Source organism: Bacillus rossius, chromosome 2 (assembly GCF_032445375.1).
Source record: "Bacillus rossius redtenbacheri isolate Brsri chromosome 2, Brsri_v3, whole genome shotgun sequence".
Classification (NCBI taxonomy): domain Eukaryota; kingdom Metazoa; phylum Arthropoda; class Insecta; order Phasmatodea; family Bacillidae; genus Bacillus; species Bacillus rossius.
In genome coordinates this window covers 65,446,287-65,469,367 of record NC_086331.1, presented here as the reverse complement: position 1 = coordinate 65,469,367, position 23,081 = coordinate 65,446,287, and the positions used below count along the sequence as shown (strand labels likewise).

Below are 23,081 nucleotides of genomic sequence, written 5' to 3'. Positions count from 1 at the left end.
AGACTTGTTACATTCTAGGTTGGCCCGGCTATGCAACCATGAATAGTAACAAGACACTTTAATGACTTAGAAAAGTTTATATCTATGATTTTCAAGTTTTTTTTTCCAGTTCATTTCGTTGCCAACATTGAGGATTATTTTCTTAAGAAAATGTTGGTATTCAGTTGTCTTTATAATAATATAGTTTTATAGAGCAGTCTTTTGTTTGATTATGTTTGTTTTTTATATAACAAATTGATAACTTACGTTTGTCCATTTGATTTTCAGCACATTTTTATTGTAGCTCGTCGCTCAATTACAAAAAAAAATTAAGTCCCTTACTTCATCTTTTAACCCCTTCCCTTACAAATAAAATCAACAGTGCTTATCCAAAAACATCAATTTTTTTATTGCATATTTGAAAATAACTATATTTGCCTATGACATTGCACATAAGTTTGATACATTTATTGATTAATTTCATACAAATATTGAATTTTTTATTTTCCAATAGTTATTATCCCCAAGTTATTTCGTGTCATAAATTTCCACGCACAAAATTGTATATATCACTAATTCTTTGTAGACTTATTCACTTCAAACACTAAGGAATAAAACACATTATACCATGTGGTTCATTATACCTTGTGTGAGGTATGATACACACGAAAACACGGCACTACACACAGAGGAACATTGCAGTCTGCACAGAAGTAACGGCTTTCTCTGCGGATTTTCTTGCCATTTGAGTCACGTACTCTGCTGCACATAGCGCATTGCCTTGTTGGGTTGGCTTTCTTCTCAGTAGCTGGTATCAGATCAGGAAAATGCCTTCCTGTCAGACGAAGAGGATGTGCTGTGGTACCTGGACGTCCCTGAGATGGAGATGTGACAAACGGGCAATATTTTTCAAATATATCCTGGACAATTGTCATTCTGTACTGTAGCGGAGATTTTTTGCCACCTTGTTTGCAGTACATAACGTACGAATTCCACAATGCTAATTCCATTAGGTGGAAAAAAAATCTTCTTATAATATTTCTTTCCACGTTTCCTAGGAAGTGGATAAGTGGACATATGTTGATCAACTAAATCAACTCCTCCCATTGTGTTGTTGGTTTTGTTACAGTTTTAGAGGCAGTTTTCACTTCGACCGTATCTGCATTGTGGATGGTGCTGAGAAGAACGACATCCTTTTTGTCTTTCCTCTCTGAAAAGCTGTAATTTCACCCCTTTTCAGTTTTTTTGTTTTAAGTTGGGCTGGCATTTCTTTTCTGTTCATTTTTACAGTGCCATAAGTATCAGTGTTGCGAGAAATCAGAATATCTGCAAGTTGTGGTGATGTATAAAAATTGTCTGTCGTGAGACAATATCCCTTGTCTAAAAAGGGCTTCATGAGAGTCATCACAACTTGAGATGACATTGGAAGTTCTTTGAACTCTTCATTCAGTGAAGTACCTTTCCCTGTGTATATGATGGTAGAGACCACATAGCCACTTTTCGACTCGCATAACATGAAAGTTTTTATTCCAAATCTGGCACGCTTATTTGGAATATACTGAACCCATCCTAGTCTCCCCTTGTACAACAGCAAACTTTCATCAATTGTAAGGTCTCTTTCGGGTGTGTAGAGACCAAAAAATTTCTTCTCTAGGTTCTGATACACTTCCCAAATTTTATTTAATTTTGGGTTGGGGTGAGTTTCAGCATTGTAAGATTCGTTGTTAGAAAAATGTAGATATTGTTTCTGTTCAACAAAACGACGGTAGGACAGTATTTTTGAAAAAACTGGCACGGAAACCAAAGGATTTTTCGACCAATAGAGCTGTTGTTCAGGCAACCTCACAATGCTCTATAATATTATCACAGCCAAAAAAACAATAACTTCTTCTTTTGTAGTGGGACGAAACTGTTTTGATGAACCTGGTTGTTTGGCTTGAGTTTGCTCTGCAAATCGGTTTGTTTCAGAAACAATGATTTCGAGTAAATTGTCATGGAAAAACAACTTGAAATACTCCAACAAATCATCGCTTTCATCTCCTGGTAGCTGGAAATTCATTGTTGGAATACCTTTGAACGGATATCTTGGTGGTGGTGGAGGACGAGGCTGTTGTGTTTTGTCTATCTCGCACCACTGTCGCAAAGCCGACCAGTCAACAGAACTGTTGGAGTCTGAACTGCACTCACCTTCTGAACAAGATGATTCGCTACCAGATTCTTCAACATCGCCATCGATACTTACTATTTCACTATCACTGTAATTACTATCATCACTATCCATTTTAGGATGTAAGAACTGTCAAAACTTCAGTTTATTTACATTGAGTTATAAAAAAAATAAACTGTCAGTAAAAACATATATTCTAGTCACTTATAACAAACAAATAATAAAAGAAACACATAATTATGATGATCTCAATTTTTACAATTATGGGTATTCACTTGCAATATGTAAACTGAGCACAAAACAAAATACAATTTGTCAAAAACGTGCGCAATCGACACGGCGCAGAAGGCAACACGCAGTACATGAAAGAATAGCAGATAATACAAGCAGCACAACCTAGTGACTGCTTGCGGAAGCAAAACAAGCCAGCTTCGCTGGCTCGGTAGGCAGTAAAATTTTAGTGGAGCATTGAGTAGCATTTATACAGTAAATATATGGGTTTATTCGGGTTAGTAAATTTTCAACCTGAAAACCACATAAACCGAGTTAACTCGGGATAATATATTTTTATTACGATTAATAGCCCGAGTTAACTCGGGATAATCAGGGAACGGGTTAAGTAAGGTATGCTATTTTGCGGATATTCCCAGGAGGGTAATGACAGTCACCCTGGGCCGATGCCGATGCCTGGGGTCGAATTTCTAGTGAATCAAGCCAAAAAAATACAGAAATAAATAAATAAATAAATAAAAAAAATTTCAACTTTTGACTGGCTCCAACCAGCAACCGTTAAATTCTCTCTTCATGACTTTCACATTATATTTTGGCGAGTTGCCAGTGGCATGACTGCACGTGGCGACAATAGAGCGACAACTAATTTAAAAAAGTTGTATTCCCTTACAAAGGTAAAAAAGGTGGGGCAACCTTGAGTCAACTGACCAATCACAACACAGAACCAGGAACATGACCATGTAAAGAATAATACTGGAAAAACATTTTTTCTCTTAAAATCTGGAAAGGCACATCAAACCACCGCATGGTACACTATGTTTGGCTGGTGAGGCAGCGCCCAGCAAAAGTTCTAGTCTGTTGCTGCGCAATCATTTGCCTCTACGCTGAGTTTTCCCACTAATTTGAGGCATGAAAAATAACTTACTGGCGACAGAGTGTCGCGCTAGTGTCTTCCTTTCTTATTAACCTTCTAGAATGTTACAGCCTTACTAACAAGAATATGCTTTATAATTGTAAAAACATATTTAATATATATATATTAATTTTAACTGACCAAACAAATTGAAGTGAATAAATCATAAAACAAACTACATTCATGTTTATATAAAATCTAACCCAAATTAATAATAATTAATATTAAAGCACAAACAATATGACTTAAATGCCTATGCTTAATAGAAGAAACGAGTAGAAATAAATTATGAAACATGAAGAGGACATCAGTAACATAAAATATTCTCAGTTAATTGTTATCAGTGGCAGAGGGCAGGAATTATGCTATGTTACAGACTCTAATGCTTATGACTTGTTTAAATTACAGAATATTTGGCTTTTTTTTTGGGGTTTCACTTTTTTATTTAGATATCTTGATTAATACGTAAAGTGAAAAAAATGACCAGAGTTTACATGTTTTAATAATATTCAATTCATTTTTTTATTTTTTTATTTACAGATGAGTGAATTTTTAGAAATAAACTAGGTTTTACATAAATAAAAAAAATTCTCATTCACACTTGGTATTATTCGATGTAATGAAATATATAATTTTTTTTAATCCAGTTCAGTACTCGTTTATCACATATTTCCAAATAATCACTTCAGTATAAGATAAAAATAATCAAAACTAATTTTTAGTTGGTTATGTTAATGCAATTTTTTACTTTGTATGAAACTTTTGAAAGCAATCTTGCACTCACAGAGCAAAACCACAGTCTTTGCACCACCGAGTTTCCTCCTTAGTCATTTACCACTGTTGGGTTTGCCCACATTGGAACATACTTTGCAGTATTTTGTAGGGTTGTATTTTTTTTTTTTCAGTTAGAAATTTCTTCTGAAAATGGTGAGTAGACAATCTATCTGTAGATGAGGATGATGATTGAACTTCTGCATTGGTAACACAATAAGAAGTCAACTGATTCTCAAGACCTTTCATAAAGCTTTACAAAAAAAAAAAAAAAAAAAAAAAAAGATTGAATTCAAAAACAGGTGGAAAGAATTTTTTTCCACACTATTTTACTGAAAGGGATAGTAAAAACAGCAATTTATCAATATGATGAACACCAGTTTTGCTTATATTGTAGTAGAGTACAATATCTAGTATCAGGTTTCCTGAGGAAAACTGCTCTTCTGTTTCCTGATTTTTGGAAAATCTTCATCTCTAATATAAATCATTCCTGATAAGATGCTTAAAAAACTAATACACGTTTAGACGTAGTAAAACATGTTTCAAGCACATTCGGTAAGTTTTGAATAACTGCATACAAACCTGATATGTCTGAATATTCAGATGACAGTTTATACAAAGAATCAGAACCGTCAGCTTCTGAACCAAAAGAAGCATAAAATCATTCCTTTTCATAAAATTTTGTCACTCTCTCATTTCGCCATCTCCATCACAGAAAAAACCCAGTTATTCTTCTGACGCGATGCAGCAATCAAGAAGTCACTTCACACATAAAACAGTGACATCTAGCAGTAACTGACAAAAGACGAATATGGAAAGCAGGTGAGACAATCTAAGCTTGCTTTCTGCTTGAGCAAGCACATATCAGTCCAAACAAACGTCTGCTCGAGTTAGGCTGGAGAGCTGTTCATTGTCAGCGTGAGGGCAAGGGGAAACAGACTGATATCCTACCTCTGGTTATACCCCTGCTTTTCATCCCAATGTCAGTGCTATAAGAGCATCCCACTCTTAGATTGCAGTGTGGAAGTAAATGGGCGCATTCTCTCTCTCTCTAACACACGCCGATTGCCGTTAGCACTGTCCTTGTTTCTTCGTGCGTTGTTGCCAAATATCAAACGAAATTTAAAATTTTAATTTTTGGACCAAGCTTTTTTTCATATTGTATAGAATCAAAATACGTATCAGGCAATGCTTATTTTGAATACTTAACAATATTTTAAGTGTCCGAAAAAATTAAAAAACATAACTTATTCGCTGCGAACTGTTTTGAAGTATTCCGATATGTTTCACATCAAAAAAAGAAAACCTACATGTGTATTTCATTCAGATTTTTTTTATTAGTAAATTACTGCCTTAGGACTTCACCGAACAAATGTTAAGACAAAAACTGTACAGGTTTCACTTAAATAATTTTTTTAATATATTGAAATGCATTTTCTCACAAACTGACACATCAAAAAGTTGACCCGCGGAAAAAATTTTTTCTATTAAAGATAGATGGGGGACGAAAGCGAGAAAAATGTTCACAATGAATTGAATTAGTTTTTAAAAGCAGCCCCATCTCAATTGCTTCTACAGTTTCCGTGGAAATAGCTGTTAAAGATGTGTCTTATCAGTGCAAGAGCGCGCGCTGCCGTCGTAAGAGGAAACAGGGTCGTGTGTTTAGATAAGTGGGGTTCTGTCCTACAAGCAATTTCAAATACATGGCTTCCTTAGTCAACAAAAAATATTATAATCGATTCTTGAACATAATATGTAAAATGTATGAAATAAATACGAAGGAATTCAATAGCGATCATGGTACAAAATTTTGAATTACTTTTCTATCCTTCTCAACACCAAGCATCTTATCAAACATTGTTTTAGACAAAGTTTTGGAAAATAACTATGATATTATTACAAACAATTTAAACAGATTTGATAAGGTGTCTACTAAGGCAGTTACGTTTTTTTGTCCGGTGAAAATTTTTTTCGAACCCATGCAGTTATGGCTGGTCGTATCAAAAATGTATTTAGAAAACATTTTTCGGCATTAGGTAATCCGAGTTATCATACGTTAAAACGGATTCGATATTATTCATACTATGGGAGTTGTTGCGATTTTTCTGTTTTTCAAGAAATCTTCCCCATTTCGAACCAATTGTTCGGATTTTTCCCATAACTTACTCGACCGAGAATTTCCATTACTGTATTTTATTTATCATTTTGGACATGACTTGTCCAAAAATACGGCATTTATCGGGCCCATGAAAATTTGATATATATATATATGGGATTTTTAGAACAGAAAAGAAAACTATAAGAAATTTTCGTCTACAATAGGTAGTTTTTATTTGAAATTTACATAAAAGTGGTGTTATTACAATTTTATATGTGTAATAGTATAAAATATTATAAATTACGATATGATTTCTTAAAATGCTTCTTGTTCGATCCAAATTACAAATACACACATCTCCTGAAATTCGTAATGTGTTAGAGATTTGGCAACAGAGCGCGCCATAAGCCGTGTACTGCAATCTAAGAGTGGGACGGGCTATATCTGCTCTGCTATCCACACTAGCCAGAGGAGTACTTGAATTAAAAAAAATTCAATTAATCCATATTACTCCAGCATCTCAATTTCGAAATTCTGCAAATTTTATCACAATTTTTGAACTACTTTAAGCCTTCAAATAACAATCATATTTTAATTAAATTATGCTACAACTACAAAATTAAATAAAATTAACTTTAAGGAATATTCTGAAGTTATTTTGTAACAGCAGCATTAGTAGTTTCATTGTAACATAGAGAACTTAAAAAAAAATTCTGACCTACTGGCTGAAATACAGGACTAAACCATTCCTTACAAACATATAGCTTTTGTAAAAGTCATCCAGCTGACAAGGTGATACCGGGACAAACTCCATGTACACTACTAATATTACATTAAAAAACAGCACATAAAGATATATCTGGAGCCTACACTAAGTGACAAAAACAGCTGTTGGACTTAGTGAAGGAGTGTTACTAATAGTTAAAACATGACATTAATGCAACATTTATACACAAACTAAGCAATACTCAGATTTTTAAAGAAAATTAATTTGGGCAATAGATATAAAAAATTTTGGTGGTCCCTGGGACAAATACACACACAGCAACAACATTTTAAAATATGGTTAATGATGCATACAAGAGATAATTATTTAAAGTAAAAATAGGATAAATATTGTTACGAACGTGAGCAAGGCCGGGACACGTGCAGGTGCAGAACTGGCTGGCGGCTGCCGCAACATGATATGCGCCACGTGCGCCTGGAAGATAACAAGGATTGTCGCTTTCCCCCCTCCTTCCCACCACTCCCCGCACGGCGCTCTGCCTTTGACACGTAATTGACACCTGACAGCTGTGCAGTTACGCGAGCTGCCGACACGTGGTTCGAGAGATTTATGCTTTCGGGTCGGTGCGGAATGACGCGACTGGCCCTGGCCGCGCTCGCGAGTTCTGGAAATTGCGGCTGATAGATAAAACGAGGATGGCGGCCTCAAGAGATTGAGTCAGTGTTCGGAGTGAAGTCGGGAGTTTTCCCGCGGCGGAGTTTCCGGGGCGATAGAGTGGCGAAGTCCCTAGACGAAAGTTCCAGGGTGAAGAGTTCAGATCCAGGGCGCAGCAGAGTTCCGAGCGAAGTTCGGAGCGAGGCGTTGAGTGGGATCTCGGCGAAGGGGAAGTGCGACGGCGGCGGAGTCCTGCGACGGAGGACCACGAGGCGTGTGGATTGTGAGAAACGAGTGACTGGAGGAAGCAACATTTTTTTAAGTACAATTGATTGATTGGCATTTTTAGATTATTAGCTAGTAATGTAAATAGTGGCAATAAATAAAACTGTGTGTGATAAAAATCTTTACGAACCCGCAGTAAATCGTAACAATATAATAAATTCATAAAATAACCTAAGTTAGTAACATTTAATAAACTATTTACAGTTTCTATATAGATGATAGTTCCCTCAGAGAAAATAGTGCACACATGTGATTGTTCCCTCTTCTCTTCACAGTGACTTACTTTGCTTTACAGACTACATACCAGTTATTTTCAGCAACACTGCAACATACTAACTAGCTAAAAAAGGAACATATGGAAATGAATTAAGCCAAAAATGGCTCATTCTAACGTAAGTATACAGACACCAGCCTAAAGGTGATGAAATTACTTCAACTCAACAAATAAAACATTTTACTGATCACCTTTGTTTATTTTTTTAAGTGAGATACAATTTAGTCTACGTTAAATCAAAATCGAATGACTACCAGAATGTATTTTATATATAGGGCTTCTACTGTAACTGGGCAATTGTAATTAAATGGTAGCATTACTGTTGTTTGTATATTAGTGCAGTATTTGCAGTGTGTCTACGTTTACTGTCCCGACTACCCTTATGATTGCACATATATTGGGAGAGATGAAAACCATTTAGTAAATAAATATATATTTTAGTTAATTAATATTTTTGTAAATACTTACGGTGTTTGTCTTTTGGGTACCGGTGCTCCTTTTGCTAGCCTTTCTGAACGGTAGTTCTCATAATGAACTTCTTGAGTCACTTCTTGTAAGTCTTGCATATGAGTTCTGAATAAAATTATTTATCATTAACAATGAGATACAAAACTAACATTAAACATACAGCTACAGATAGAAGAATCCATTCAAGAAATGGAAAATATTTTGAAAAAGATGATAAAATAAAATAATTATTAATTTGCTATGATGTATCTTTATTCCAACCTTTCCATGTCATATACCAAAATTATTTAAAATCTTGTATTTTAATATAAATGGTGAGAATCATTACTTACAAAATTTTATCTTTACGTATTCAGACCTGCCAACATTCAAATTTAAAAAATCATGAGGTCCTCGATAAAAAATTTCAGGCCCATAAATACAGGTTAGATATAAAAAACAACAAATGAAAATCTTTAAATTTAAGTGACATACCTGTACATATGTTACATGGTCTCTGCTTCAAAATTTATTTCAACAAATTATAGGTTGCAGATTTAATTTAGTTGAACATAATTTAGCGCTGTCGTGTAGTGATCATGCAGGGCCGCAACTAAAAAAGATGTAAAATAACATTCTGCTCGTGTAACACTATTATCACTGTTCACAGCAAAATTAATTTTTTTATTGGAAGCAATACACTTCACGTGTTAGTTGTGTTTTTTTGTAGTGACATGTTTCACAATGTCTCCTCTTCCACTATGCGAGATAGAAAAATCAGCACGGCACACGCTACAAAACGCAAAATTGCTTCCTTTATGTGACTCGAGTATTGATATAAACTCGTTACTGTAAGCTTTCGTAAAACTTGTTTTGTAACTTTTACAAACAAAATCTTGGGGCCCCGAAAAATCGTGAGGAAACACTATTTTGGCGTGAGGGCGTGAGATGGACCTTAAAATCGTGAGCCTCACACCAAAATCGTGAGAGTTGGCAGGTCTGCGTATTCAATATCTTACACACTTGGGTTACAAAGCACCTGGGTTCATATCTCAGCCTGACCCTCCTGATTTTAGTTTTACTCAATTTCCAGAAATCACTCCAGGCAAATGTTGGGATGGTTCTTTACTACAGGTAAAGGCAGATATTTCTCATAATATTCCTGATTTGTGATAATGTGTGTTTTTGACATTAATTATCTAACTGTTGACAAACCAAGACGCTAAATATGTATTAAGTAATATATAAAACTATGAGACTGAATGGAGACTGTATCACTTTGCATCTGGAATGTCTGAAGCTAGGTTGGAAAATGATAACCCCTAGATTCTTGAGAGTCTAATAAGAATGTTTCAATTCAGAAGCCTGAAAAATATAAAAATCTCCTTTGAACAAGTTCAAGGATTAGGAGTTAGCATTTCTAGAATGGATGGATCAAACAAATTTTATCTAAACAGATAAACAGACAAAGTCACTTAAACAACTCAATTACATGAATAACCAATATATGTGTGTGTGTGTGTGTGTGTGTGTGTGTGTGTGTGTGTGTGTGTATATATATATATATATATATATATATATATATATATATATATATATATGCAGACCTGCCAACATTCAAATTTAAAAAATCATGAGGTCCTCGATAAAAATTTCCAGGCCCATAAATACTGGTTAGATATAAAAAACAACAAATGAGAATCTTTAAATTTAAGTGACATACCTGTGCATATGTTACATGGTCTCTGCTTCAAAATTTATTTCAACAAATTATAGGTTGCAGATTTAATTTAGTTGAACATAATTTAGCGCTGTCGTGTAGTGATCATGCAGGGCCGCAACTAAAAAATATGTAAAATAACATTTTGCTCGTGTAACACTATTATCACTGTTCAAAACAAAATTAATTTTTTTATTGGAAGCAATACACTTCACGTGTTAGTTGTGTTTTTTTGTAGCGACATGTTTCACAATGTCTCCTCTTCCACTATGCGAGATAGAAAAATCAGCACGGCACACGCTACAAAACGCAAAATTGCTTCCTTTACGTGACTCGAGTATTGATGGAAACTCGTTACTGTACGCTTTCGTAAAACTTATTTTGTAACTTTTACAAACAAAATCTTGGGGCCCCAAAAAATCATGAGGAAACACTATTTTGGCGTGAGGGCGTGAGATGGACCCTAAAATCGTGAGCCTCACACCAAAATCGTGAGAGTTGGCAGGTCTGTATATGAATATACATAAATAGACGTGTGTCCGTACATTTTCCCTTGCAGCCTCAGTTACCCACCAGAAAGCACCGATGTTTGTGTGTGCACTATGGTGGTCGCTTTTGGTAGCTGTGGTAGTGTGGGAGATATGGTGGTTTAAAGTGGTCGACTTCTGGCATTTTCATACAATTATACTGAAGTGTTACACAAAAATGTTCAGAATCTCTTATAATGTTTGGAATTTCTCAAGTTTGACATGTGTGTGGGCCTGCGAGTTGACCACCGGCCACTGAACAGCTACCACCAAACATCCTCCATTGAATTTATTAAAATGTTCTTGAATGTATTAGAATCCACTATCGAGCACCGACCACCAAACACCCGTCATTGAATGTACTACAATAAGCGAGAATGTACTACAATGTTCTCGAATGTACTAGAATGAACTGGACCATGATGAACTGCACAGATGTACCAAAAAACAACCCAGCGGGCCGAAGTGTCCTTAGCAAGTTACGTTATAAGTTCCCTTTACATTGTAAATAACGTAAATAACATAAATAACCAGCCTTGCAATGACATGAAAGTTGAGTACAACAAGTAACTTCACAATGGAACTCTAAAAAAGTACATGAAACTGAAAAACAAAAGCTTGTAACTATTATAAAAATGCCAGCCAAGGGTGTAGATAACATAAAAAAAAAGTTCAATATATAATGTGCTCCATAATATATTATTGTAATAACACACACTGTAAAATATATCTTTTTTTTTTTAATGCCTCTAAAATTTTAAAGAACAAGAAAATAAATCCTATATAAGTAAAGCCAATCATCAACATTACTTGAAATTTTCCGATGAGAGCATTTATATTTTTTGATGCCGATAAAAAAAAGCACATTGATTTTTCACAGTTAATAACGAAATGCTTTCAAGTAGTATATAATAGGGGCTCCGGGCACAGGCTTCAGGCTATGGATTGCGATTGTCGGTCCGCCATCTTGGATTTGTGACGTCACGGCGGCAAAAATTTCTCAAAAATGACTCAAAATGACTCAAAAATTCCCGTTTCGAGGGAAAATTTCCCGTTTTTAGTCCGTAAAAATCCCAGCGACTAGAAAGTCCTAAAAGAGGCTTAAGCATCCTTAACTCAAGCCTCAGTTAAGCCTCTATCAGGACTTGACCTTGAAACCGACCACCATATTGGAGCCGCCATATTGGATCCGCCATCTTGGATGACGTCATTGTGTTCTCGAACATTCCGACGATGTGTTTTCCGCTATTTTGAATGATGACGTCACCGTTGCAGTTTCCGTTACGGTCGCCATCTTTAACTTTTTTATTTATTATCCGATTTTAACGGGAAAAAAATTTAAAATTTATAAAAAAAATTAAATAATAAAATTTTAATAAATTATTTATAAAAATTGTACTTTTACGACACGGAGCTCGGAGTCCTCGGTTCAAACACAGTGAGGGCAAAAAAATAAAAGTGACGACCGATCCTTCCCCCGCGGTGGCTGCTGGCATACTGACTCCCACCACTTTTTTCAAAGCATATAGATATCGTCACCTAGTATGACGTCATGTCCGCCATCTTGTCTTCGATGCTGGAAGCCATCATCATTGTATCGTCGGCGAGAGTGCGCTGACACCATGTTAGTTGAATTCTCACCCGCTAAAGTACAGTAATCAATTATTACTGTGACACCCGCCATCTTGAAATCTGGACGCCATCTTGAAAATCCATAATTATTTAGCTAGGAATTCGGGAAAAATTCTAAAATTCATTAAATAAATCACTCATTAATTTACATATTGATTTGATCCGCTCCTGTCCTCGGTTCAATACCCGATCGATGCAATAATGTTTAATTTTATGTAAAAAATAATAATTTCAATAAACCATGTTCAACATTCGTAAAGAGACTCTAAATCCTCTACGACCATCATCCTATCAGACATCAAGACCACCATATTGGAAATGCGTAATTTTAATGCTAGAGATTCGGGAAAAAGTTCAAAATTCATTAAATAAATTTGTAATCTATATACTGATTGATTAGATCGACTTAGGTCCTTGGTTCGATTCCTGGCCGATACAAAACTACTTTAATATTTTAAAAAAGTACCACCAAAGTGTCAGGTTTGAGAACATAAAAAACACCGCAAGTTCTTTTAAAAAAACTTTTATTACATAAATTATACACTACCACAAGTACAAAAAACACACAGACAAATTACCAAAGTTTCGTGGATCTCTCGATTCAAACAGTCTTCTTACTATACAGACTAAGTCCTTTACATGACTTTAAATGTCTATTCAGTTTATCAGGTCGACATATTGGTACACCACAATTTTCACACAAAGACGAATTATCGACTTCATTAAAGGACAGTGATACATTTCGTGTCATTGTGCACTTTGAATATTTGCTAATGTTTTGTTACAAAATATACAGCTTGATTCCGATGAATGTACAGCCAGTCTATCACAATTCCTGAGATGACGTTTTAATCTTCCATAGAGTATAAACTTGCTTAAACATCTGTTGCACCGATATTTAATGCGTTCAGAGTTACTACTACAATTGTGTATTACATAATCCCGTAATTTCAAGTTTTTGATCTTCTCACAGTACGTGCAGTCGGGTGATGGAACACCGCTGGATGCTCCTTCCTTCATCAATGCCACTGGAACTGTTGACAACCATTGTAACACTGCTGACATGTTAACTTCTGAAGCCTTTGAGGTCTGCTCTGCGGAAGATGTTGCACGCGTCGAAATCTCCTGCTGTGCTCAGAGAGCAGGTGTAGCTGTAGACGTCGTTGTCATCGTGCTCTGCACTGATGATGGTAGACCTTCGATCCAGGTTGGTGTAGATAGTGGTAATGATGGCATAGAGTTCTCAAGAATAGCTAGATACAGGTCTATTATGTTATACAAGTCTAACTATCCGATTCGTTCATCACCGCAGCCAGAGACGGACTGAAGTCCATATCACCAGGGTCTCACTTATATAGACTCATCAGCCGGTACAACACATAAGTAAAAAAAATAACCATGTTCATTATACTCGCACTTAACTTTCTCTGAGCATTTTTTATAATGAAGATGTAAGCAACAGGGTGTCTACCGATCTAGTAAATGAAATTCCCTGATTTTTCCAGGTTTTCCAGGTCTAAAACTGAACTTTTCCAGGTTTTCTGTAACACAATTATGACATTCCACAAAACTGAAAAAACTGCATAGCAGTACATTGATGGGTTTCAAAATATTTCAACTCACTTAAATTATTAAAAAAAAAACCTTCTTCCAGACGTGGCAAATAAAACATGCTGCTACAAATATTTCACACACTTACTTTTGCAAAAACATAAGTAAAAGGAAGCTCCCATCAACTTCGCAGTGACTCAACTTTTGCGTCTATTGCACTTGCTTCAGAACGAGCCAAATCCAACACTCGAGCCTTCTTCAACTGCAATGCCTTGATCTCCTCTTCAACTCTTCTTTTTCTGCCTTCTTATTGTCTGTAGCTTCCTTTTCTTTTTGTTTTGTTTGCAGGGCTTCCTTACGCTTACAACTAGCATTTCTTACATACTGTAACATGGACTTGGTGATATCAACATGCTCTACACCTCTAGAACGTTAACAAAGTCGTACATCTGTCTTAGTGCGATCAGTATTTCTTCCTGCAAGTTTTCAGTCAGCAGATTAGAATTCACTGAAAATCCTCTTTCCAATGATGCATTTCCATTGGAAAGTACCAACATCATCCTCACAAACTTTAGAAGACCTGTTTTGGCAGCTACTGTATGTGCCTTAAGGATGAGCATCCACAATTGATCAAAGCGCCAGTCTTCTCGAGAAAAAGACGAGAACAGTGCTTCAGAATCTTGCGAGGAATATACCAACTGATATGATCACTCAATGTTATCAGCTTCTTGTCCTTATAGCCACTTGTTTTGAAGACAACATTCTAAACTGTAATTCACACGCTGTTTCCTCACACCCGAATTTAAAGCCACAGACGGACATAAGCAGGAAATTCCCTTGGTAAGTTTGTACTTCAGGGGACTTTTGTCTTGAAGTTTTTTTACCATAACCTTTAGACAAGTCCTAACATCATTTTTCAGTTCCAGGACAGACTTTACTGGTACTTTCTCTTTCTTGATGGCATGGCATACTGCATAACCCAACTTGATATTGTTAGCAGTCAATAGATTTTCCTGGTTATCTACATCCAATTGAGATACATTGCGTTTCTCCCTAAAGCTCTTCAGTACCTCTGGTTTCAAAAACTTTCCTGCCAAAGCTACTAAAATGTCTACCAGTGAATCATAGATAAAAGGTGCCATGGGTGCTTCACTTTGGAACATTGTGAGAAATAATTCCAGCTCTGATGCCAAAGAGTAGAAGAATGTCAATTTTACTTCTAGAAGATTATCTTCAAGAGCACTTTTCACTACACTGAAAGAGACAGATGAAATAGAAACTTCACTAACAAATTTCTTTAGGTGGGGTAAAGTTTTCATGACAGGCTCAGCAACTGCAGTATTCCATCTGATTGCACAAAATTTCTTGGAAAAAAGCTCTGATCCAGTTATTCTAATGTAATCTGCCCTCCATGCAGGTACATGCATAAACAAATAGTAACTGTGCCTGAAAAAACTAACAACATCCAATTGTATAGCAGAAATTCCAGTTTTGAAAGCACCATGGACCGTATGAAGTCCACAGCTACCAATTTCTAGCAACGATGGTGAATCTTCACCAAAAGTGTCTGTGATATGTATTTTCAAAGCTAACAAAAATGCCCAGTTTACGTTGAGGGCATCCATAGATACTTAAAATTAAATGCACCTGTCGGTATAATCCGAACGTGGGAAGCACATGCTGCAGTACGTACATCAGCAGGATAACAGACCAGCTTGAACCAGTTTGTATCACGTGATTTAACGCCACTTCCGAATTCGATGGTAAATAAAAGAAAATGGACGTGGGAACTGTTCGTTATTTTCCATCCAAAAATAAAATAATGGGACGCGATGCACTTGATGCTACGTCAATGCAAGCAGATCAATAAACAAAAAACGTATTGCCAACTACAACCTACCAAACAAAAATTCCCTGATTTTTCCCTGATTATTCCCTGATTACAATATTCCCTGATTTTTCCAGGTTTTACAGGTTTTCCAGGGTCAGTAGACACCCTGAAGCAATCAAGACGTGAAATTAGTTTTTTGCACTTATTGCACTGAAATTGTATTCTTTTAACATTATTAGAACAACTGCTTCTTTCATGTCTGCGAGCATTTGAGGTGATAGTAAATGATGCGTCACAGTATTTGCACTGACGCAATGTACGCTCTTCATTAGTTGAAGAATCCATTGCTGATGATGAAACTTCGGATGATGGTGGTATCACATCTGTTGAAATCTCCTCCAATGTTGACGTCGTCGTTGTCAACGGGATCTGCACCTTCTCCATCGTAGCTGTCGTCAAGGTTCCCGTAGTCGACGGTACAACCTCCATCGAGTTCGACGTTAAAGACGGTAAAGAAACAAACTAGGCGATCCTTACACCGCCGACGTCAGTAACAAACTGAGCGACCTGCTGTCTAGGACTCGCTTATATACATGCACCGTATGGAATAATATGCTAGTCAAATCAAGAACCATTTACAATAATACTAGAGTCAAATCTACAAATTAAAAAAGAGGATCATTTGATCGGAAAAAAAAATTTGATCTCTCCAATATACGCCAGGCTCCAAGAGCTACAATTCGCGTCATCAGATCCATCTACATTTTGCTCCTATGCTTCAATTGACCATTAGCTTCAAGTGCTCCAACAGCTCCATCAGCTCCAACACGTAATGTACGCAATGTACGCGCAATACATGCAATTTACGTGCAATAAACGGAACATACACACAGTACACACAGGAAACGGAACGCACACACAGGAAACGGAACGTACACACAGAAAACGGAACGTACACACAGGAAACGGAACGAACACGTAATATTCACGCAATTGACGCACAGTACACGCAAAGTACACGCAATTTACGCAAAGTACACGCAATGTACGCAATATATATGCAATGTACACACAATGACTACGCTTCGTTTGCGCAGGACAAGCATTTAATGAAAACGAAGCACGTTTGGACGGAAATTCTATAAAACGAAAGCTCATTTAACGAAAAGGAGGCACATTCTCTTGTTCATTCAACTTGGTAGGATGCGATCGTCAATGATAAGTTAGGATATAATCTCTCCAACAGTCTATGAATCCAACAGTTTATATTTCCATTAGCCATCGACTCCAACAGTCATTGGCTCCAACAGTCATTGCCTCCAACAGTCATTAGCTCCAACGGCCTTTTGGTTCATCAGCTCCAATGATATTTGGTTAGAATGCTACGACTCTAAGAGACTATGAGACTACAATTCTACGTGTACAAGACTCCTCCAAATACCTTCAAGTGTACAAACCTCCAACTACTTCAGCAGCATTACCGTATTCACTAGCGTAATGTCCGCACCCTTTATTTATATTATATCCTTAAAAGAAAAAATTAAAATTCGCATAATGTCCGCACCAGTCGTCTACAGTGGGCAACACAACTTTGGCCACCCCTAAAGGACGCAGTACGAATGGAAAGTTGACGGCTCTGTAAACAAAGCCGTGATCTTGAGCTGTCCTTTCTCTTCTGTCCTGAAAGGGTGGGGAAATTCGTTGAACTGAACAAAGCACGGTAACGGTAAACACAGCTGACCAACACGCACGAAAGTTCAAGGCATGAGTTTCGCGTCGAGTTTTGTAGTGTAGAGTACAGAATGGGTAAATATAAATCCTTCACTGCGCGGTTTAAATTAAGAGTTGTTCGTTATGCTGAAGAGCATGGGAACAGGGCTGCTGAAAGGGAGTTTGAAGTGCATGAAAAAAGTGTTCGTCAGTGGTGGAAAATAAAAGAACAGTTGCAGTAAACAAATGCAACACGGCGTGTGTTTCGCGGACCCAAGGCTGGGAAGTTCCCAGAACTTGAAGTTAAAGTTTTAAACTATATACGTGAATTAAGAAATAATGCCTGTGCTGTTTCGTATGAAATGGTTCAAGTAAAGGCGCGGGAAATTGCGCGTTCCATGAATACACCGCATAACGAATTCAAGGCTAGTCGTGGATGGATCACAAGATTTATGAGGCGGAACAACCTTTCTCTGCGACGAAGAACATCACTGAGTAAAAATTTGCCGAAAGAATATAACGAAAAGTTACTGCAGTTTCAGCGATTCATCATTAAGCAGAGAAAAACTCATGATTACCTACTCTCACAAATAGGTAATGCTGACCAAACTCCGGTATACTTTGACATGCCGCAAAGTACGACGATTGGTCCGAGGGGAGCATCAAGTGTTACCGTTCGCACAACCGGAAACGAAAAGTTACGCTGTACAGTTATGCTAGCGGTAACGGCTGACGGGCGGAAACTGCCGCCATACATAATTTTCAAGAGGAAAACAATGCCAAAAGGCACTAGCTTTCCGCGTGGTGTGCATGTGCGGCTGGATGGACGCCCCCCTTGTGAAAGACTGGCTAAAACTGTATGGAATCGTCGACCCGGTGCTCTTCTGAAGAAACAATCGTTACTTGTGTGGGATAGTTTCAGAGCACATCTTGTGGAAGATGTCAAGCGTGACCTGTCTGAAGGCAAGACCGACATAGCTGTAATTCCGGGAGGCCTGACATCTGTACTGCAGCCCCTAGATGTCTCCCTCAACAAACCTTTTAAGGGACACCTTCGCAGACTCTACTCTGAATGGATGGCAGACGATAATCACGAACTCACTCCAGGGGGAAAACTAAAACGACCATCGCTAACCCAGATATGCGACTGGGTGAGACAAAGCTGGGCACTCATTACCGATGCTATGGTGGTAAAAAGCTTCAAAAAGACTGGCATCACCGTCGCTCTCGATGGAACTGAAGACGTAATCTGGGAAGATACAGATGACGACAGGAGCGATGCTGACGCAGAAAGCAGTAATGCCGAGGAATATGATAGCGACGCGTCGGTAGCAGATTAGAAAGTGATGTGTTGAGAAAGACTTACATTTTTTTAAACTCTTAGGTGTATAATTTTCTTTTAAATTAGTTTTTCGTGACATTTACCTATTTGAAATTGCAGTTACTAAAATGCAGACAAAATTAATATTTTGAGTGCTGTTGCAGCATCAGTTTTTTTGGCTAAGTAAGTTCATTATTTGAACTGTTTTAATGTTATGTTATATTTATAAAAAAAATTAACATCACATTTGCTGACATGGATCAGTCTTGTTTTCTGTTGAGGTAAGACACGCAGCGCAGCGTAAAAGAAACGTCAACTTTAATTAGTGTGTACCCTGTTTTACGTGTCAGGACAGAACAGAACCCCTCTTTGTTTACATTTGGTTGGAATCCCTCCCTTGTCCATTCTCACGCTCTAAATGTTTCCTTCCCCTTCCTCCTACTCTACGCCACGAAGGCCATCAGATTGCCGGGAGGGGGGAGTACAGTGCGCAGCAGATGTGGAACTGGTGAGTCACTGCGGTGTTGCCAGCTCGCTAGTTCCCTACGCGCCGCACGTAAGGATATGGTACGGCTAAAATATTGCAGCCGTGCCGTTAATAGCCGTTTTAATCCATCACATATTAATCACATTAATAAGGCACACGTAACCACACTTATTTCAGTGTAGCGCGTAATTTTTTTTAATGTTCCGGCGGGTGCGAGACAGTTACCGGTGGCAATTACAGCAAAGTAAACATGGTCTAAGCCGGGTTGTTTGCAAGCGATCCCGCAGCAATATTCTTTTAAAATAGCTAATGGAATCCAAATTGATTTTAGATACGTTTTGTGCCTTTTTACTAATAATTAAGACACAAAATTTTGTATTCTTGTATTTTTCCTCGCATAATGTCCGCACCCCATTTTTTTGGCCAAAAATGTGGTCAAATTACTGCGGACATTACGCGAGTGATTACGGTATGTTATAATATTACATGACTGCTTGTTTACATAGCTACAAGTCAACGAGGCTACTTGGCTACGTAGCTACAAGTATACGAGGCTCCAAGACATCATGACTACGCGACTACGAGCCATGAGGTAACGAGACTACGTGACTATGGGTATTCAAGCTTACGAGACTGCGAGGCTACAGATCTACGAAGCTTCTAGAACATAAGTTTACGAGACTGCGAGAATACAGGACTACAAGTCTACACGAGTACTTGACTACTTCTTAGCTCCAACAGCTCCAAATGGCTCCAACAGCTCCAAATGGCTCCAAATGCTCCAAACGGCCTCCAAATGGCTCCAGCAGCTCCAAATGGCTCCAACAGCTCCAACAGCCTCCAAATGCTTAACACAGCTCCAAATGGCTCCAAATGCTCCAAACGGCCTCCAAATGCTTGACAGCTCCAAATGCTCCAAATGGCTCCAACACAGAGCTGCCAACCTCAAATCACACCTATCAGTAATGGCAATTAGGTATATGAAAAAAGTACGCGTAAATCATGCACGATAAATTTTTCCTGGGGCATTATAACACACACTCAAGATAAAACAAGGACAATAATATGCAAAAGAAAAAGAAAAATATGAATACAATGCAAATTAATGAATAAAAAAAATATATTTGAACAATACAATCATCTGAATATGTAAGAAATATTAATAATTTTACTGGATATTTTGAATCTTCAATTCAAAGTTAAACTTTAAAGCAACTGTCTTTTTATTTGCTTTTTTTTTATCCTGGTTGGATAAGAAATGTCATGTAAACAAACAAGACAAACACAAGGACTTGTAAACAATAACTGCGTTCGTTACTTTCGTTTCTTCAGATGTAGCGAAAAAACGAAGATATAGTAGATTAATTGCTCGTCACGGCTTTAAAATGTTCTGCATGTTTCTATGATTCAATATGCCGTCTACAGTCATCCCTTCCACCATGTGCAATCGAAAAGTCACACGTGCATACATTACAAAACCGTGGCGTTCCAAACATTTGAAAACGACAAGCATGGCCATTCTTTTGAATATTTAAGTCGAAAGCTCTGAAGACTTGCGTGTTTTTTTTTTCCAGATACACATTATTCTGTCACACGCTTCATTTCTAAAACCGGCACTGAAGAACACAACACTATCGAAAAACATAAACAAATTTCACGTCTGTAGACACGACAAAAACACTATGATGAAAAAAAAAATGGCTTTCAAGAAATAAATTAACAACACAGGTTAGCCAAAGTACCGTACAAAAATTATCGTGATTTAAGTAGCCTTCAAACGATAAGTCTGAGAATATGTACTAGTTGTATCGTACAACGGACGTAATACCATCCCATTATTATTTGTAAACACGAGAATTAATTTACTTATTTCGACAGTACATCGTACATGCGCACACTTACTAGTTCCGTTATTTGTGCAACCAAGCGATGTATTCAAACTGCGTTCACGAAACAAGCACAGCAGAAACGGAATTTTCTCCGTTACCTCGCAGCACAAAGCCTCGTTTCCGTAATAAACCAGCGATGTTCCGTAATTCCGTAATTCGGGGTTAAAATCCGTAATAATTACGGAAAATCCGTAATGGTTGGCAGCTCTGCCAACAGCACCAAAAAAAAAGGCTCCAAATGCTCCAACAGCCTCCAAATGCTTAACACAGCTCCAACAGCTCCAAATGGCTCCAATTATCGCATCTGTCTTCGTCGGCATTTTCTCTTTTGCTCCCACTGCTCCAACAGCATTATGTTATATGATTCCATGGATACTTTGTTACGTAGCTACAGGTCTACGAGGTTCCAATGCATCATGTTTACGAAGCTTCCAGAACACAAGGTTACGAGACTGCGAGACTACAGGACTACGAAGCTTCCAGGACACGAGGCTACATGGCTACGAGACTACATGACTAACTGATTACAATAGCACCACTCAGTGGTGAGAGTTAGGTTATCAAATGCAAAGGAAATTGATGCAAGTAGTTCTGGCTGTCATCAACAGATGTAGCCACGTGTTGCTTGCAGGTAAATATTAATTAGTTATTTTATGTGTCTCATGGCATATTATTTGACTGAGTAATGGTTCTTTATTTCTTTAATTCCACCTAGTAAAATTATTGCAAGTGTCAATTTATTAGCAGAAATTCACTAATTAAATGTAACTCTGAATAAAATGACATGACTCATTAAGTAAATATCCTTCATGCAAATATCGATTTCACACAAATAATCAGCAGCACTCGGAGAAAATCATTAGATGTCTAGCCAGGAATAACCAGAAGCACTTGGAGAAAACCATCAAATTATTAACAAGAATAATCAGGAGCACATGGAGAAAACGTAATGACAAGAATAATTGGGAGCACACGGAGAAAACCATACACATATTGAAAAGAATATGCATGAGCAAACATAATAACAAGAATAATCGGGAGCACACGGAGAAAACCACCACATGTTTTCTTTGATATCATAAAATTACAGGGGAAAAAAATATTTAATAATAAAAAATTTAAATTGAAAAAATACAAAAATACATAAAATTCTGGCTTGTACTAGAACTCTAACTTTGCTCAACAATGAGAAGTTCACAAGCCAGAATTTTATGTATTTTTTTATTTTATTTTTTATTAATTTATTTTTATTTTTAAATATTTTTTTTCCCTGAAATTTTATGATATCAAAGAAAACTTGTGCCTTTTTCTCCGTGTGCTTCTGATTATTTTTGTCAATATTATGGTGGTTTTCTCCGTGTGTTCCCAATTATTCTTGTTAATATTTTGATGGTTAATCCGTGTGCTTGCGATCATTCCTGCGGTTTCGGTCAAAGTTCAAGGTCACACTCATCCATTATGGCCACCGTGACATCGCAATCCAAGATGGCGGACTGTGAGAAATCTGAGAAGCACTAGCAGGAAGGACGAACTTCCTTCTCCTTGGAGACTATCGTAGCTATCCTTCTTATGCGATCGATAGTGAGCATCCCGCATCCTGCATAAGAGAAATAAATATTATTTACCTGCAAGCAATACGTCACGTCATCTGATGTTGAAAAGCGGAACTAGTTGCAGCAAGTACCTTTGCATAAGATAAATTAACTCTCGCTGACGAAATATTTAAAAAATTGTATTTAAGTAATAGTTATTAATTTAAAACTCTTAGTTTGCATCTGGCATTAGTCTCGGTAACTAATATGAATTCCGATTTACGATCTGACGCTGTATCGAAAGAACATAGGTGTGAGTTTTTCAGCAAAAAGTT

General features: G+C 37.1%; 1 protein-coding gene across 3 annotated transcripts in view; it reads right to left on the bottom strand.

The window, feature by feature from the left end:
• Positions 1-23,081, bottom strand: part of LOC134529339 (septin-1) — a 217,303-nt gene that overhangs the window by 36,645 nt on the left and 157,577 nt on the right. For all 3 annotated transcript variants that reach the window (XM_063363296.1, XM_063363297.1, XM_063363298.1), the window contains one exon: positions 8,568-8,672. In XM_063363296.1, the coding sequence (XP_063219366.1) occupies positions 8,568-8,672 (105 nt within the window). The remainder of the gene's footprint in view (positions 1-8,567; positions 8,673-23,081) is intronic.